This window comes from Serinus canaria, chromosome Z (genome assembly GCF_022539315.1).
Source record: "Serinus canaria isolate serCan28SL12 chromosome Z, serCan2020, whole genome shotgun sequence".
Taxonomy (NCBI): Eukaryota; Metazoa; Chordata; class Aves; order Passeriformes; family Fringillidae; genus Serinus; species Serinus canaria.
In genome coordinates, this window is record NC_066343.1 from 16,207,027 (window position 1) to 16,227,359 (window position 20,333).

General features: G+C 36.2%; 1 protein-coding gene across 1 annotated transcript in view; it reads right to left on the bottom strand.

Moving 5' to 3' along the window:
- Positions 1 to 20,333, bottom strand: part of MAN2A1 (mannosidase alpha class 2A member 1) — a 106,472-nt gene that overhangs the window by 77,313 nt on the left and 8,826 nt on the right. Inside the window, exons 2-4 of the mRNA XM_030236725.2 lie at positions 16,182 to 16,442; positions 8,672 to 8,816; positions 585 to 756 (exon numbers count right to left, since the gene is read on the bottom strand). Coding sequence (XP_030092585.1) covers positions 585 to 756; positions 8,672 to 8,816; positions 16,182 to 16,442 — 578 coding nt within the window. The remainder of the gene's footprint in view (positions 1 to 584; positions 757 to 8,671; positions 8,817 to 16,181; positions 16,443 to 20,333) is intronic.

Genomic DNA, 20,333 nt, shown 5'->3' on the forward strand with positions numbered 1-20,333 from the left:
ATCCTCCTTATCTCAATGCCTAGACAAACCTTATACTTTTATATTCCATTTTGACTTGTGATTTCAAAAGTCACTAAGAGCAAGGGTGTTGAGTGCATATTACTTTACCACTAAAGCAGATGCATGTTTATAAAAACCCTTTGTACTTTAACAGAAAGAAACTCACAAATTTTTACTCAAATAAAAATCACATAAAATCTTCATGTGTGTTACAAGGAAAAAAATACCATATATAAATAGCTAGTATGAAAGATTTTTTTTATTTTATTGCAAATTCCTTAGTGTGATTTCAAATAAAGATCTTATTTGCTACTCCCTTACAATTTGAATGACATATTCATGGTTGTACTTGGGAACTTTCAGTCAAATTTTTAGGCAACTCAGTAATTTGTCTCCACTTCCCTAAGCAGATTCCTATTTTGCAAATGGGAGAAAACCAAACCAAGCCCAAAAAGTAAGAACTGAAGCAGTTAGTTGGTTTTTCTAGTAATTCCACATCACAAATGAAATCTCAAGTTTACAGTGTGGTCAATTGCACAAAATCTCAAAACAAGATACACAGAAGAAAAGTTCAGTACTCAAACCTTTTAACAGCATCTCTTTTTTGGCTGTCTATTCCATCCCACCATTTTGAAAAGTAGGAAATCTCAGACCATATAAATTTCCTTCGGTTGTCTTCTTGCAGTTTTATAACCATGTTATTTAAAATATGCTGTGTCTGATCTCTGAAGTAATCATCAAATGTCTTCAGCCAACCTAGGAAAAAGAAAATATAATTGAAGCCTGTTTAGAGAACTGGCTTCTTAGTCTCTTTTAGAGAACAGTCCCTGAAACAACCTGCTCCTTCTCACTACCCAAAAAAAGCTAAGTAAACACTGTTCTTAAAAAGCTTTACCTGTAGTGGACAGCTTGAAGTGCTGAATTTCCAAGGAGTTTCTTTTTAAAAAATATTACAAGTTTTATCTTCTAATTGTATAAACACATGGAAATATTAGACTTTTCACTTCCTCATTTTTCTATGTTTTGCATAGTAGAAAATTTCATCAACAGAATACATGGACTCAAATAACCGTGCTTCAGTGAGATGCAAAAGAAACAGAAATTTTAATCACATTTTCAGACTTTACAGTCTTACATAAAATTTTTTAACCTCTTCATAATACCTTGCATCAGAAAGTATATGCATCTTTCTTCTGTAACTATAGCTGAAAAAATTAAGTCTGTTATTACTTACTCTAAAATGTCACATTCCTACTCCTACCAGCTTTTGTCACGTACGTCCATTTTAAGATTTTGTGAAAGCTTCCACACTATGTGAAGACAGCACTCCAGACAAATATTACACTAGTAATTCCATTCTGATTTACCAATTCAGTTCTGCAGAGCCACTGCCTTTCTAACAGTGCCAGTCAGCTTACAGGATACAGGATTAGGCTGCTATGCAATGACATTATATTGTTTCAAGGAAGATACCTGAAAAATAATTCTCAAATTTAGTTTAAAAAAGACTTTATAACTAAATAAAGTCTGACTATTGACTCAGAAAGGATATATAATACTTTCTTTAGGAATACAAAAACCCAAACATTCTTCTCAGGTAGATGCAAAAATACTGCTTTTAATTTGCAAAAGAAGAAATAAAACTGTAACACTCCAGAGGAAAAGTTCTAGGTCATTCTTTTTTTCTTTTACAGTTATTTAGCATCTAGAGGACTCATCACCTTTGATAGAAGTTTCTGTACAGATAGACAAGTGGGAATCTGTCTTAAAGGGGGAAAGCGCATTTGTCAAGGTAGTTAATATGCGAACTTAAAGCATAAAATTAAAACATACTTTCTTTAGAGGAATGGAAAAGCTAATACAAAAAAAAAAAAAACAACACTTGACAGTAAACTGCTAGGCAATAGTTTAAAGGCTGAAAAAAATGTGATGAATAATCTGACTTTGTAATCAGATTTCTTTCTGGCCTCCTCCCACTTCAGTTTGGGTTGATTTTTTTTAATAGATACTTCCACTCAAAGAATTGAGATCAATTAGCAAATTATTCTCTCTCAATTCTCATTCACTTTTCACCAAATCAAGGGAATATTTTACTGATAATTACATTAAAAATATCCACATGTATTAGACTACCAGTTTATAGCTTTGTACTAGAAATTTCTTCTGCAAGAGACAGTATCATCCTAGCACACAACTAAAGGAGGATAAATTAAAACCACCCTATGATTTTCCTGTACAGAAAAATATCATCATAATAAACTATTTAAAAATATTTTTATATTGCAGAAAAAAAAAGCAAATTTACATTACATTACTCTTCTGAAACATTCTTAAAAACATTAATACACCAGCCTAACTGAAACACTGATTTAAATGTTAAAGCAGCTGACAAAAGAATACAGTATGATGTAGGAAAAACAGTGTTATAATGAAATGACTGGTTTGTTTTAACATACTCAGTTTACTAAGCTGAGGAATATTGCAACATGGTTAAGACACTGAACTGAATACACTCCAGAGAGTCCTAGGAAATTCATAGATGTAGTTGAAAGCCAACAGATAGCCCTCTGAAATGTAAGTACCATACATCTATTTATGAATTGAACAGAACATTCTGCACTGAAAAAGGCCTATAATGTTCATCTAGTCCAACAGCCTTACCACTTCTGGATTGACCAAAAAAAATGTTGTTAAGAGCATTATCCAACTGCCTCTGAAACAACATCACCAGGAAGCTGCACAGAGCAGTGAGGTCACTCCTCAGACTCCTTTTCTCCAGAAAGGACAAACCCAGACCTCCCAGCTGTCCTGCACTGGACAGTCCTTCCAGCCCTTCCACCAGCTCCACTGGCCTCCTCTGGGTACATCCCAGTGCCTTCACATCCCTCCTAAAGTGTGCTGCTCTGAACCACATGACTTACAGAGACTCTTCAATTTTGCATGAAAACATGCAAAAAAAAAATTAAAATATTTTAAAAGAAAAAGCTAAACAAAATAATGGATAAAACAATGTACAGTTGCTCACTAGAGTATTATTTCACATCTCAGTCCTTAATACAACATAAGAATCTTCAACTCAGGATCATTTTATGCCTATCCACAAACCAAGAATTTGTTCCTAGGCTGAAAGAAAAGGTTTACCAGTGCATTTCAAAGAGGAATCTTTCAATACAAAGATAGTATACACATGGAAAAATCGCAATAGTTTAAAGCTGCAATTACCAAAACTAAATATGCTATTAACAGCAAAATAACGCTTGGTGGTTTAAATGTACACAAAGCCCTTTGTCAACATAAAAATCACAAGATCACAGAATCGGTGAGGTTGTGAAAGACATCTGAAATCATCAAGTCGAACCTCTAACCACCACCTTATAAATCATACCATGACACTGAGTGCTACATGCAGTTTTCCTTTAAAACCTCCAGGGATGGTGACTCCACCATTCCAATGTTTAACAACCCTGTAAACAAGAGAAAAACTAGGACTCTCTTTCATATTATTATGCTAGGCTTGACTTAATACATATTGAGAACTTTGCCAGATACTTTCATTTTCTGCAAGCCTATGTGATAACAACAGAAGGTACACACTGCTGAGCTGCTTGCCTTTTGATTCTCTCTCTCATGCTTGTCCTCAAAAGTGTGGAAACTTGCCGTCCCCCCCCACCTCCATGAGATTTACCATCATTATGAAGCTGTTTGTTTAATCGATTTTTTCCCTCACTGTAATGTAAATTACTTGGCTTGACAGCAGACTCTAAGAATCATGTCTGAATATCAACACAACTCATTTCTCTGCAAAAAATCCTGAAACATTTTATTAACTGATTTGCCACCATTCCTGTCTACATTTCCAAGTTCGAAATCTTTCCTGAAGCTCTATCAGCTCCTTGCCCTAGAGAAAGGCAGTCTTGTGTCTTAGCATGGTTGACACAGAAGTAGAGAAAAAGGGAAACGTTCAGGACAAAATCAAACAGAAGCTGACAAATTAGCATTATTCAAAAAGCAACTTTATTAAGCAAAAGCACTGAACAATTTGATCACGGCAAGGATCACAAATCCATTTCTAGCAAAAGTATTTAGGTACAGATTACATATACCTGTAAGACTCCTGGGGTGGTTTTTTACATTTGCATTTTTGTCTTTTGGTTTAAAATAAGTGTTGAAATAAAACAAAATACACTTTTAAATTCCTTACTTCTCCAAGTCACCCTCCAATGTTTAAGAGGAAATGTGCCTTTAAAAAAATTTCTTCTTTCTGATGAAGTCTGTTTTAATAGGAGGCAGATCATCTAATGAATTTCTGAAATATTATGCCAGTATATATTAGACTAATGCATTTTTGATAGACATTTGCATCTCTGATTCACTTTTCAGGAGATTGTAATTAATTTCACTGAGTCTAAAATTCACCCACCAGTGACACTTCCTGCAACACTTGCAACTTGAGTAATTTATTTATTTTATGTCAGTATTAAAAAAGCCCAATAAATTTCAGCTAGCACTTTACATTTTTCCAGAAAATAAAAGTATTTTTTTTGCTGGTTATTAGTGGAACATCAATTCTTGGTCTTTAACATGTACACCCAAGTTAGTAAAAATTATCAGTACTTTTTTTTCCTCTTTTTTTACATTTATGCTTTATTCTCAGCTAACTAGTTCCTGTGAGAAGACACAGTTAAGTGACTGTTTTGATAGCTGAGGAAGTAAAAAAAAATTGTGAGGATTTCCTTGTTCTTAATTACATCCAAGCTCCACATAATGCAGGAGTAAAAGATTTTCATTAAAAAAAAAAAGCTAAAACATAAACAAAACAAACAAAGAAAAATCACAAACAAACAAAAGGATACATAGCCATGGCTTCTTACGTCTAAAAGAAGAGCTCTAAAGAACTTAAGCACAGTGTGCATGTGTGTTTGAACGATCATACTCAGGCAATAATAATAATCAAATATCAGAAATAAATCCAAAAGCTAAGTTTTAACTTACATTTTAGTAAGTATGATTTCACATGAAAATAATTAGGCCTTAGCTCCTTTGGAGATTCAGCATTTTTAAAAGTCCCTTATTTTAAAGTAGAAAATACACACATCTTTTCTTTTTTTTCTTAATTTACAAGTATTGCATCATTCTATGAGGTAAAATACAGAACTGACATACAAGTTGATATTTTATGGATGTTTCTGACATAACAGTTCAGTGCTAATTTCACCAAAAAGTATCTTTTCAAAAAAGATGAATGACTCACAGCCAAGACTGTGAAATAAAACTTGAAAAACCCAATGGTAAGGCAATCTCAAACTAAAACTAAAAGCTGTATAAGATTGTTTCTCATTTTTCTGTTTCACATAGTCAGATCAGAGAAAGAAAGTCCCCTGAAACATTCTTGTGTTAGAACATTCATTCTGATTCAAAAGGAATTAGATGAGCTTCTTGTCCCTGCGAAATATGTACCAAAATAAAATCATTTAGGTGGATGAAGATACACTGAAATTAAAAAAGTAAGACGTTGTATTTACTTCTCCATCAGCATACCTTAACTTGTAAAAGATCTCTGCTCAAGGTAAAACAAGAATGATTTGATTCGTCAGGCTTAATTTCACAGGCAGAACTAACAACTTGAATGATTGCACATTTCACAAAAAGTAAAATCTGCCATGATCTGCGAGGTACTACCAAAATTATAATTACACTTCTTACATTTAAAGTCCTGTGCAAGATCTATTTCTGCTTTTGTACATATCAAATCTGCTGCCATCAAAGCTAAGATGGAAAGGAAATTTCTACTGATGAGCAGTCAAAAGTGTCCTTTCTGTAACAGTCCTGTTGATTTCCAAAGGAACTGTGCCTCTTCTGCAAACACAGAACTACTAAAAAATAAGCCAGGAATAAAGCTCTAATTTCCCTCATTCAGCATGTCAAGAAAAACTTGAGCTGCCCATTTCTTTTATTTTGGTGGGTCAGACAACAGCTTAAGCAATCTCTGTTCAGGTGAAGAAGTCACCAGAAAAACGTATCCAGACATACCCAGTCAACAGAAAACGTACATGAAACTCCATGGAGTATCAACTGCATCAAATTTTATGGTTAAGTTTTCTTACATCTTAACGCTGACTTAGGTCTATATAGATTTCCTCCTGAGAAATGGAGACTGTCTTAAATAATAAAAGGTGATTAATGTGAGTGGTAGTAAGGCAAAATTACCAATGTCATAGATAATTGATGAAGTGTTAAAAAGCAGTGTTTAGTTCTGACCTTTGTGCCCATACACTTGCATGTGGGTTGTGGAGCAAGAGAAAAATCTACTTCAGTCACTTTCAATTCCACTTAAGTGCTGCTTATACTGGGTCTGTAAGCACCACATTCAGCAGTGAGATAGTGGTACACACATTTTAGAAAGCTCACAAGTCTCAATTTTTAAATAATTCAATGAGTAGCCATTACCAAAATCATTACAGATCAATAGATGCTAGAGGTGTCTTTCCCTCCCTCCAGTCATATCCAAAACTCATCTTTCAAGTCCATCTGTGCTGGCTGACAATCTTGCCAGCCCTGATGGGAGCCCTCCCCTTGGCATTTCAGCTGCCTCCTCCCCTTCAGGCAGCCACAAAACACCACAGCTGAAGCAGGTGAGAGCCAACATAAGGGCTCTGACAGCACAGCAGGTTATATGCTCACTCCTTAATCTGCTCCTGGCAGAATTGTCACCTATCTGTGATAGCTATGATCTCACAAAATAACCAAACCTCTCTCCGTGGTTTAAGATTAGGACATGCTACTGAGGTGCTCAAATTTTTATCAACTGCCAGCAACTACAGCAATTGTGCCACCACTGATCAAACATCTGAAGGAGACCCACTCTCATCCCATTTCCCAAAACAGAAACACTTTAGCTACTGCAGAGAGAAGCACAAAGATCCCAAGTTTGCAGGTTATGGTTAAATTCACACAGAAGCAGTTAACCCAGATTTAGCACCACAAAGTGTTTCAGAGCACTGGCACATTCAGTCATCCTCCAAAAAAGAAGGTGGAACCTAAACCCAACACCTTCCCTACTGATTGTGTTTCACAGATTCACAGAGTGACTTGGATTGGAAAGGACCATGCAATTTCTAGCCCCACACCATGGGCAGGGATGCCACCCCCTAGACAAAGTTGTTTCAAGGCCTTTTCTTTGCCTTTGAACTACACATTCTCACTAGCATAACTGGTTATGTGAAAAGTTAAAGAGGAAGCAGCTTCAGATGAGAAAACATAAAATCTAATGAGAATTTGAAGCTTCTGCAGCTAATATACCTTTCCTGACCCCATTTCTTGGTAAATATCTTTCACATACATTGAAATCACTAGAACCTGCAGAAAAAGTACCTCATGACTTGAATAGACTCTGGTGAAGTTATCAGCAAATCTCTTCACAGCTTACCTCAGGACATTTCCCTGCAGCTCCTAAACCTCATGTGCCTGAGAAGTTACCTCAGCCTACACTGTTCCCAGGGTGTGTGTGCTCAACTCAGGTAAAGACACCCCAGGAGGGCAGATGGCAGATGTGGCACCCGGCCACTGGCCTCTAGTGGACTGCCAACAGTCCTGTACCAGTTAGGATGTGATCCCAACAGCTTCAGCAGAAAAAAGGGAGACAGATAAACTCCACACCCCATCCTAGCAGACCCAAGAGAATGAGAAGTTCTGTATACTGTTTCAGGATTGCTTTGATTCATTATCTGCCAGAGCTGCTTCTTTCGAGGGAAGTCTTTAGGAGAGCTACAACCAGAGAGGAAATAAACAGACACAGGTTCAAAGATAGCTCAATAAATAGGCAGATCTAGGTCTATACTGTGATTATTTACTCAAATATTTTTACCATATCCATACTGCATTAATTTACCTGTCATACCTGGACATTAATATAGTAATTCCACATTCCAGGATTAATTTTTTTGAAAATGCTATATATGTGCAAATAGAAGCCATTTATGTTTATACCTTCACTCAGATGCACAGTACTTCATACAAATTAAGTTTTAGAGATTAAAATTTAATATCACTTAAATTGTGGCATTCTATGACAACAACCAGTGCTACCAGCCTCTCATGGTCAGTGTACATGTACCAGGACCACAGTGTAGCAATATAATTCACTTCTAGGTAAACTTTACCAAGAAGTCATTCCAAAATAAAGGAACACTTCTCCATTTTGTTTATTACACTGTAAACTCACTTGGGTGGAAATGAAATTATGTAGGTATATCTAGATTTCTGTTTAAATCTTGACTTTTCATTATACCACTATAGCTTGGGGGTGTGCACAAAAAAATGTGAAGAAAATGTCAAAACCTTCAGATTTGCCATTGTCACATCTTCTAAAAGCACATTTCTTAAGCACAGGCTGAGGATTAAATACCTATGACAGTTCGAAAACTCTAAATAAGAACTGATGGTATTTAATGCAGTAATGTATAAACTGAATGTGTTACCAGAAATTCATCAATTTTCAATTTCAACACTGAAGTTCTGCTCCAGTTAATAAATTCAGTAGACATACAACTTTTATCATAACAGTTGTCACTGGAAGTCAATGGCACTTAAATCAAACATCTGTTTCACTGCCTTGCTATCCTTAAATCTAACATATTTACTGATCCTCAAATCAATTCAGTTAGCATATTACCTGGATCATTATGTGAGTGAGGGACAACAAAAACTTGAAGTGGTTCGCTGTCCCATTCATCTTCATTGTATGTGATATCAAATCCTTGTTTCCAAACGCCACCATCTGGATTATCAAAAGGAAGAATGTCATAGACATCCAGCATCTAAAAAAGAAAAATTAAAGGAATATGAAACATGAATTCACAGAAACAGTACTGCTATTAAAAAACAAAGCTGTTTTCACTTAAAATGGATCAGCTTGTTCATTATGGAGGGGGGGATGATGTGCCAAATGAATAGAAAACTGACAAATGAGAGCAAGTTTCAAATCACACTGGGAAACCCAAGACACAGCTGCCAGGAAGAGGAGCATTTGGCAGGCTCAGTTCTGAGAACACTGACATTGATTAGATAAACAGTAGGATTAAGAGCCTTAAGTCACAAAAATTATGGCAGCTCACAATGGTAATGGGCAGGAGGGTATGAAGAGGATTATACAGAATAACATAGGTACACTAGAATACACTAGCAGGAGAATGCAGGAAATGAAGGAAATAAACTGAGCAAGAAGTAATGACAGCATGAGAAAGATAGATGCAAACATCAAAATCACAAAAAGGAACTGAAAGAAGCTATCAACAAAAATGTTGATAACTATAGCCAATTACTATAACAAAGCTTCTTATAAATTTCCTGTTCCCCAGTACACTAATTGTACAAGGAAGGACATATTTCACTTGTTAATGCAAATGAAAGGTTACAGATAAATAAAGCAACTCTAGAATTACTGTAACTAAGTTCCTACAAAACTTAGGGAACACCATATAGCTTCACAGAGAATCTACTAATATGTGATTCAAGAAAATTTTTTTGTAAGGCTCTGGTTTGCTTTTAAGAAAGAAAACAACATTCAAACATGAATTGACAATCAATTCCTGACATTCTAGTTTAATAACTAAACTTTAATCAGTTCCAAACCTGGGTTGGAATACAATTGTACACCTGACAAACTTTATACAAAAACCAGTTCATCTACACACAAAAAGACTCCTATAGCAGTCATTCACTACTTCAACACCACTGATATAACACTTCCCAGTGGTAAGGTGCTTTCTGCCCTGCTGGGAAAACTTAAAAAAACTACAGACACCTGAAACAAATATCTGACTAAAGAAATTAAGGCCTTGCAATGGTTGACTTTGGCCTCCACCCAGCTGATCTCTCATTTTTCCTCATCAACAGAACATGAGGAGAAATATAAAATATTATGGGTGAAGATAAAAACAGGGAGGTCACTTACCAATTTTCATTACAGGAAAAACAGACACGACTTTGGGAACATTAAATTAATCTGTTGCCAATTAAAATAGAGTTGGATAGTGAGAGATAAGCCCATAATGTTTTCTCTCTGTCATTCTCTCCTTCTCACATGTTTTGCCTGCTCCAGCATGAGAACCACAAGCCACGGCACGTCAGGAACTCCTCCAGCGTGGATCCCCCACAGGCTCCAGTTCCTTCTGAAAATATCTACCTACCCTGGCAAGAGGTCCTGCACAGGTTTCTGGGAAACTCTTTCTGCACTGTGGTCTTCCCAACTCGCTCCAGTGACTAGAATGCCTTCTCTGCTTCCTTCATCAAGAACCACAGTGTTCACAGGATGGTTTCTCCCCTATGTTTAGCCTTTAGACTGTCAGGCAGCATTCTACCTTTCCCAAAACCCACTCTGCCAGAAGAACTGACGTGCTTTGCTGATGGAGGCTGTACCCTGTGGTGGGTCTGGAGCTGTGTCTGGCACAGGGCAGGACTGGCCTCTCCTCACAGGTACTGGAGATCCTCACTGCCAACACCTGGACACCTGCACCCAGAGCATTCCACCCTCACCTTTGTGAAACACTTACTTAACAACAGTCAATAAAATATATATTCATCACATGTTCTTCACAAACTTCATACAGATTAACAAAAAATCCCCAACATTTCCCACACTAAAATCAAAGTGACATAAAAATCCTGAGAAAGGCAGTTTTTTACACACAGCCACACACAAGGTAAATCTCTACTCCTTGCCCTTTCACCTCATAAGAGCAACAAAAGAATCCCCACAGTTATTTCACTCTGGCGATGATCAGTCCAAGATTTGGCCATACCACTCCCTATCTCTAAATCCTCAAGACACAGATTCTGGTGCTTAAAGGAAGAGCAGTGGGTTGACCTTGGACGGATTGGAATCTGACAGCCAGAAAAGGTCAATCCACCACCGACCTTTAGCTTAAGGTATAAAGGAAACTAAGAAATGTAAGAAGGGAATACAACTCAGTAATCCTACATCTAGCAGAGCCTCAGCTGGGCCTGCAATGTGCACTAGATACCTAAGACCTGTGAGGGACTCCAGGTACACCAGGCATGCATGGCCTGTGTGAGATGATCTTGTCACGTCACTGGTCCCCCAGGAGTCAATCTTCAGACAATATTAATTGGTGGAAAACACAGGGCCAATACTTGAAGATATGTTCATTCTGCACTGTCAGCTTGAAGGGCCCAAATAATGTTTAGGCTGAGGTTGGCTAGCCTAATAGCATATATTCTAAATACCTATTAGGGTAATTTATACATCAGCTAAATGATAAATAATAAATATTTGATATAATATATAACATAGTTAATATTTTATTACTTCATATTTCTAAAACCTGAATTTGAAGAACTGTATCTTTTCTCTGCAATACAATGTTCTGAAGAAAACGAAAGTGCATACTTTTTTAATTTGCCAGTTAACAATGAATGGCCTTAATACTGATAAACTTTTTGGACACTCCAACCATGAAAATGTGATTTGGTTAAAAAGTAGCAATTTGCTGAAATCCTATGAGCACATTCCTATGAGTTTTTCTTATAGATGTAACAATCAACTTTCTGCACTCTTCAAGATACTAATTTTTACAGTCATAACATTCATAGGTTTTTTCCCTGACATCTGCAACTTTTCAGTTATTTCAAACCAAGCTTATGTGACTACGAGCTCAAGAGACAGAAACTGTAGTTCAGGAAATACGTCTTGGAGTCCCTGACCCATCATCTAGAGATGTTTGCTGCCTTGCAAAGCCCAAAATCCTGGGTATTGTAGAGGAACTGCTGAAGCTTGTCCAACTCAATGGCTACTATCCCTTGTTATACTTCCACGTGGTATCAGCGACACTGCCAGAGGCAGCACAGGCTGCATAAAAACTGACTGCAGAACTCTGTAGGTAATCAAGGTCACAGGTGGTGTCCTCTTCTATCTACCAGTGAGGGGATAAGACTGTGAGAGGAGGACGCTGCTAGCATAGATAAATAACTGGCCTGAGAGTTGGTGTCTGGGGTTCTCTGCCCCTGTTTTCAGATCTGTGTCTGCTTGGGAGAGATGAGATCCAGCTAAGGACACCAGAGGCACCTTTGCCAGGAAGACAGCTGAACCATTAAGGAGCTTCTGGCTAAGAATAATAGGGACAGAGAGAATCAAGAGCAGCCCTGTGAGGCAGTAGCTGTCAGGAATGATGTTACATGGAAGGAATTCCAAGAAAGTATAATATATGAAATCAATAAACCTGGATCCTCCAACATTTGTAGATTATCAAGGAAGTACCTACAAGGCACAATCACACAGAAATCCCCAATATCCTTCCTGTGAAATCAGCATGCTGGAGTGCCTCTCTGAAGGCATCCTGGCCTGTATCAGAGCCAATGTGGCCAGCACAACCAGGGAAGTGATTGCCTCTTCTTGAAACAGGGCCAGCTCAGGGAATACCTAAACCAATTAGACATATCTCAGTCCATGGGCCCTGGTGGGATGCACCCATGAGTGCTGGCTTTTGTCACTGCAAGGCCACACTTAAAAGGGTTTGAAGGATCATGGTGATTAGGAGAAGTGCCCAAAGACTGGAGGAAAGCAATGTCACTCCTGCCTTCAAGAAGGAGCACCAAAAACCAAAGGCAGAGAGTACAGAGAATGTGGAGCCAGTCTCTTTCCAGTGGCACCCAGAGACAGGATCAGAGGTGATGGGCACACACTAAAGGTTGCTCCTGAATATCAGGAAAAGCTTTTTCCCTGTGAGGGTGACCAAGCACTGCACAGGTTGCCCAGTCAGGCTGTGCAATCACCATCCTTGGAGACACTGAAAAGTCACCTGGACATGATCCATGACACCTGACTCTTGGTAGCTCTGCTTGAGAAGGTGGTTGGACCAGGTGACACCCAGAGTTCCCTGGCAACCTCAACCATTCAGATTCAGAGGTTAATTAAAAGCAGTTTTAAAAAAAGACGTGAAAAAAATCAAAAAACTTCCACTGAAATTAACAAAAGCCAGAACTAAGCTGAAATCCCTATACTTACAAAAAGAAATCTAAAAGACAGAAGTTAAATCTTTTTTCTCTTTCATACAACACCATCCTCAGTTGGAATTGTGCAAAGGATTAATTACAAATTGCATCATCACTCGGACAAGTTACATGATTGTAAATTAAGAATAAATTCCAAGCCAGTCAGCAAAAGGCAAAAGAGGTTAAAGAAAGTATTTCATGGAGATATTTTAGATTCACATCTAAGTATAAAATACTGATATAGAAATAAAGGACTTTTTATAACAGTAGACAGATAGATATTCAAAAAGGATGCTGCCTGTCTTCATTGTGGCTGCTTCAGAAGACAGTCGTGTTGCTACAAGCTTTTTATTAAAACACTGGGAAGGTCATCATTTGTCTTTTTTCTTATGGGTTTATTCTTTCTCTATACTGAAGGACTCAAACTGTTGAAATTATATAAATCTCATGAAAACATCATAACATCTTAACAGTGAATACTAAACTACTGCTCAGAAGAAATAAAAGCATATATTGTGCCTCTCCAAAGCACCTTTTCAAAGAGTGATTCATGTCTCATTTTCAAAAAGAGTAACATTACTAAGCCTGATGTTAGATGCTTCAGTAGTTGAAATGGACAAGAGGAGGAGACACCTCACTCTATTATTTAAAAGACCTTCCAGCTCAGCATGATGGCTATTGAGAATTCCATCTTCTCTGAGCACAAATGCCAGATACTTCTTGAACTACTAAACTGAAAAAGCATCAGATCATATCCATATTTAGTCCCGTCATCTTCATTTTTGTGGGTTTATTACCTGTCTCTATTATTTATCTTTTGGGAAAAAAAGCACACATTTACCTGACTTAAATTATAGCATTCTCAAGTCACCTTTATTTTCAGTTGCCAGTTCTGTTATAGTTTTTTACCAACTTACAAACAGTACAAGTGGAAGTAAACAATTTCTTGATTTATAATTCCTCCATGAAAAAAACATCCTTCATCTGTCCCATATGAGAATCCTTTGGTCTCATGTTGTTAGCAACTTGGTTTTTCTGTAACAAATCTGGCAATATTTCTTGCTGTATCATCACGAGGTTTTTTAATCCATATTTGAATATCTTCTTACAATAGTTTCTCCATTATGGGACACTATAATCAACTTCCATGATTTATTCAGTGAAAACTCTTTTGCCTTCATTCTGTAAAGTTATTTTTTTATCCAAACACTCAATCTCACTTATATTAGCTCTTACTACTTCTAGTCTCTCATACACCCACCTGAGAGACAAACATGGGAGAAGTAATGTAAAAGTCTCTGAGTTTAAGTTAATGTTTACAAACGGCAGCAATTAACACACATTTCTTTCAAAAAGTGGTCAAAATAATTATTGAAAATGTCTCAAATAAATAAACTGAGCATGCAGAATACATTAGGGCTGGTAAAGTATTAAACAGTAAAACTGGTTTTAGTTTTACTATTTAGATCAGAGATTTAGATCAGCTTGTTAGCAAGGTGCTAGAGGAACTCTGCTAAAGTCAAGGTCTGAGATTCCATAACTGAAATGCAGTTCAGACTCACAGGATGAGAAGCTAACTGTGTACAGAAGCACTATTAAATTTCTTAATGATGGCAGTGAATAGCCTGCTGAGCAGAGGGTGCAATGCAATGACACAGAGACCATTAAAGCCCTCCTCCCTGCACAAGGAAGAAAGGGAAGAATGAGTAGGGGAACAGTATGCTTGCTTTTTATGTACCTGTGAATACACATAAAAGTAAAGATTATCCAAAAGCAGTATAGCTACAACAGACCCCTCCCTTAGGTAGATAGTAGGTGGTTGGATGATAGCAAGTGTATATTCTTGTATTCTTCATGTGTGGAGCAAAAAACAAAGAGCAGTTTTAGAAAACATGTTTTACCTTCCGTTCCTAACAGGTTCACATGCCCAAGAATTTAAGATAACATATTCTATCCCAAAATTCATTTACTAGAACTAATTTTTAATGTACATAACAAAGTACACCACCTAACATATTAACAGATTGTACAATGAAAAACCTGTTAATAATCCACTAACTTGAAAGCCTGTAACCACAGCTCCAGATGTTTCATTTCCCTGCACAGAAGTCTTAATACATATCTGACACAAAAGGAGGTGCTCAGATATTGCCTTTAAAAAGTCTATTTTCTCTATAAAAGACATTAAGTTAGTGCCTATCCCTGAAGAGTTTAAAAGTATTAAGCATGATACATCAGAATTTACAATTGTTCTAATATGTGCATTTATTTGTCTGAAGTCCACAGTCTTTCTCCTGCAATAGAAATACTTCAAATTCTAAAATGAGAAAGCTGGACTTCAAAATTTAATCTTTGCTTTAGAGTACTATGAATATTTATAGTACTCCCACAAGACTCACAAAAACAGTACAGATCACAAACTTCACAGAGTATTCTCAGTGCTCCTGAATCACTCCATTAAAACTGAATATATAAGAGTCCATGAACTCAAAGCATCACCAGAAAGCAAAATAAATTCAACTTGAAGTGTTTGACTTTAAAAACTTCAACCTCCACAGTTTATGCCAAGCAGTCAACATGGTATATGTTCCTCCTTTCTGATCAAAGTGCCTATACAAACTGAAGACACACAGGAATGCTGAAATACAGAAGTGACATTCAAAAGGGAACACAGGACCCAAGATTTTTTTGAAATTACTAATTCTTGAACATTCTTTAGCTATCCATCGAGTTTCATCTACATATGGGTCCCTAAAAGTAAAATCTATTTAAACCACATCTATCCCTTATTTCCAGTTTATTTTAATCGGTTTTAGAAGAGTTTGGGGAAACTCAGAGAAACTCTCAAATAAATTGTTTCCAAAGAACTGGTAGGACAATAATTGCTATGGTTTTGGTTTTTTGTGGTTTTTTTTTTTTTTTTTACAAAAAACTTTTAATGTTGGCTCTTTTGGTTCCCAAATGTTGGCTCTTCATAATCATTACTCAATTTCCAGAGAACTTTAAAAAGCTATATAAAGGAACAGTTTCATAACATCTGTTAAACACAGCAGTGACTTCTACAATTCCATTATGTCTAAGTAACAAGATTTTAGCAGCAACTTGACATTTTCAGATTTAAACATTTAGTGACACCTAAAACTCCAGCAGAATCAGAAAGGCATACTGCTTACCTGTACACCTGAACTGTGACTTCCACTTTTTGAAGCAAACAAACAATCCTCAGAATCAACTGCAAGCAAAACTGAAGCAGAAGGGAACAGGTCAGACACAGATCCTTGACCGAAGTTTACAGCCTCTGGATTTTTTTGTCCATCCTTTACTGATTCACTCAGATTGATCACAGAATCCCGTATGTTTGAAATAATCTCATTATTTTCTGCCAACAGACGTTCTAAGTGATCTATTTTTTCTTGCAATATTGAAAGCTGTCCCTGAAGGAGAGAAATAAAAAGTAAAGTGTAATTATTTCTTAGAAAAATTCTTGACAGACCCAAAAAAAACCCAATAACAACAACAACAAAAAAAAAATCACAATAGTGTGTGATCACACAGAAAATTCAAATACATCTTTATTTTATATTTTACATGAAGGCAAACTAATAGGGAATTTATGCAACGCACAGAACTCTCTTTTCAGCCCAGGAGAAAATAGCAAAAGATACATTTTTCCTCTGTGAACTTGAATTCACTGCACAAGATTTAATCAGTGATACAAAGATACTCTTTAAAGTCTCACAGTGTCAAGTAGCAATTATATCTAATCCAACTTCTTTCACATCTTTCATTTCCAAAAATCTGATCTTTTCATTTATCAGAACATCAAACAGAAAGTGATTTTTTACAAGTCAATCACATTGTGATGGGATTAAGAGGATACTGTAAACATTTCAGGTTTTCTCCCATACATGTAAAATATAAATACCACTTTTCTGATTTTCAGTGAAAGTTGGAGAAAAATTAACAACAGAACTTCAAGGGCATAAGAGATCCCTTAACAGCCTGATCACAGAAATAATCTGTATAACTGGACCATTACAATCCTCAAGAAAATCCTGTAAAAGAGAGATCAAGCTAATGGCATTTTCAGTCAGATCATCTCAAATTGCCAAACAACAGGATTTTGTAGATATTCTAGAGAGCTCCACAAGAGGAAGGCTGCAGAAAAACACCAGTGTGAATTGAAAGAAGTCAAAACATCTTCCAACTTGGAAGGAAAAGACAGATCCCACAAAGCAATTTAATGGTATTCAATCACTGTATTGTTGGGATGCAAGAGGGAGCACAGCCAATCAAGACACCTCAAAACTGCCCTCTCTCATGTACTAGCCAATCCTTCCAAATTATTTGAGTGATGCTTTTTATCAGGCATGAATGTGCTAGCTTTTACAGAATTAAAAAGGCCAGATTATTTAATATGACCCTAGGGATATCTGTCATTGTTAACAGTAATTTCTTTATTTCCTCAGAATGACATTAATGTAATAAGAAGTGACAAGAGAACAAAAAAAAACAGTCACTTTCTATTATTAAAGTTGAATTCAGATCTGAAAACACACAACACATGATTAGATATTTTTGCAAGCAGCTGTCATAACAGCAAAACCTGCTTCAGCTTCAGGCATCTACATTTTACCATTACATTCAACACAAATACCATTGACTCAGTAGACAGCTACTCTATGACTTATGGTTTTAATGACTTTTGCCCAGCACCACTGCCTTATTTTCTTAGGACTGTAGTATAATATTAGAAACAACACCTTTACATGACACTTTTTCCCTTTCAATAGTAATAGACTTGAAATATTTGCCTTTTTCTTTTCAGCAGCTGTAGCTTGCAAGGGATTAGATCTCCTTTCTAAATTGATGTGTACATTATTTCAAATTCTCTTGGCTTTGCAAAGTCCTCAGGAATGAAAAAAATAAAAAAAGAAAACCAGACCTTCACCAAGAGTTACCAACCATGCTTTTGGATTCTAAATTGTCATTACTATAATTCTACCCTTATGGAAGTTCTTCATAATTTTCAGACAATATGTTTTACTATTTCTTTAATGCTATTGGTTTGTCTCTGTGTTTTATGGGCTGCATAAAGTGCTGATGCACTGATTGTTATTTCTGTTTCTTAGATTCATACATCCTGAAAACAGTAACAGGTTTTAAAATGCAACACAGGCAGACAGCTACTGTTTCCAAAAATGACAAAAATATATTTTGATGATGAAACCATGTTAAGCTAAATGAGATGTAGGAGAGACATCCTAGAATCCCAATAGTTTAAAGATTAAATTCTAGAAACTTTTACAACTAATGAACGGAAAACAAGAAATCAATATGCAGATGATGGAATACTGGAAAGAAAAAAAAAAATAAATAAACAGACTGTAGTCCCATGCCACCTGGTGGCACAAAAGAAACAACCAGACCAAAATCTTTCAAATACTGTGTTAAATATACTGTGTACACATTTCTACATAAAATTAGTGGTTTTCCCTTACAATATCTGTAATATTTTGAAAGTATGAAGGGCTTCTCTACATGAAGCCTAATAGCTTATTATGCCACTCAATCTAAAAATAATGTATATAAAACAATACTTGATAGGAGCTTAACAGGCTTGCCAACAGAGGCTCTGAACTTTAGATTCCTAGGAAGTTCTAGCACAGCTGCCATCCATACAAATCATTCCCAGCTTCACTGCGTATGACTACAGTTCAGAGTTATCAAGTGTGCAAGCAGCTAAAGTACTGCTCACACCCATCCCACCACTATCAACACTATCTCTACAACTGTAAAATCAGACAACTGTTTAAGGTTTTTATTCTCATTCATGTATGATGTAGAAGCATTTTACACCTTCTTCCACAAAAGGAATTTCACATTGCTTAGCAATAGCCTGCGAACTAACTGATCAGAGAATACACCACCAATCTGGTCTGTATCATCTAGCCAATTATATGCTCTCTAGGAAAACAACAGACACAGTGGAAAACAAAAAAATACATAAAAACCTCATAAAATAAGTGTTTGATTGATCCTCCCACCAGCATATACTGCCAGTCTCTAGAAGACAGATATAAACTTCCTCCAAATTTGGAGGTCATATCATATTTCATATCTTCAAAACATACCTTTCATTTAACTTAGTATATTAAGCCTTGAAAAATCCATAACAATTCTACCAGTTTACTGTTTATTACATGACAAAATATTTTTCTTTGTAAACCAAGTTCTTTGTCTACAAATAGCAATTTGTTACCAGGTGACCTTCAAACATCAACAACTTCATACGTTGCTACATACACCCAGAAATAATTTGTAAGCTGCAAGGTTTCAGCCTACCTAGGACACTTATTTTCAGAAGTCTGGTAAAGTATGTTACTTTGACTTTGGAGGTAGATCTTCTGTTATCTGGAGAAAGAAATCCTTACAAAGACCTCCCACTGAGCAACCTAACAGAGAACATTAAGACAGAAAAGTCTGCTTTCTTTTCTGGAGACTGTGAGATACATCATACCTCTCTCCTAAAGCTTTTAAATATGCCATGTGCCAACTCAGCTTGAACACAAAACATGAAATAAAAAGCTACAGTTAAGAACATGTAACCAAGACCTCATGCAATACCCAAGTTAAAACTGCAGGAAATCAAATTTTTGAGATCGTCAAAATGGTTTTGCTTTTTGCTGTGAAATGCCAGATCCCTGAGAATTAACTTTAAGAACCAATAGAATCCCAGATTAGAAATGGATCCCAGCCTTCATTCAGTATGAAAATAATTCATGTCAGGAATCCATTCTCAAGGTGAAAATTTCACATGGATCCAATTATGCAAAAGCTAGGTCTATTTTCATTGCACATTCACTTTTTCTTCTTATTAATTTTAAATAGATAGTGCCTGTTCAATAGTAAAATTATTTTAAAATATGAGCTGAATGTGAAAAACACTGCATACTCTTCAAAACAATGAATTTAAGAGATGAAAATAAATTCAGGTTCAATATTTTTAAAGGAAGGCAGCTGACTTCAAATATCAAGGCCAAACAGCACCAAACTGAAGTTACTCTAAAGCTGTTTTATCTTATTAATTGCTAGTAACAGACCTTGTTTTACCAGAAAAATAGATTAGAAGCATGTTACAGGGGACACTAAATAGGTCTAACTAAAAGACAAAACACAGAGATCCTCGCTGTTACTAAAACCATACTCACAGTATTCTTTTAAGTTAAAATTTCAACTTTTCCACACATTAGAGGGTTAGCAGGGAGATTTAACTTTTTTTAATCTGAGCAGAGATGCACCAATTTTACATTAACCAATTCTGT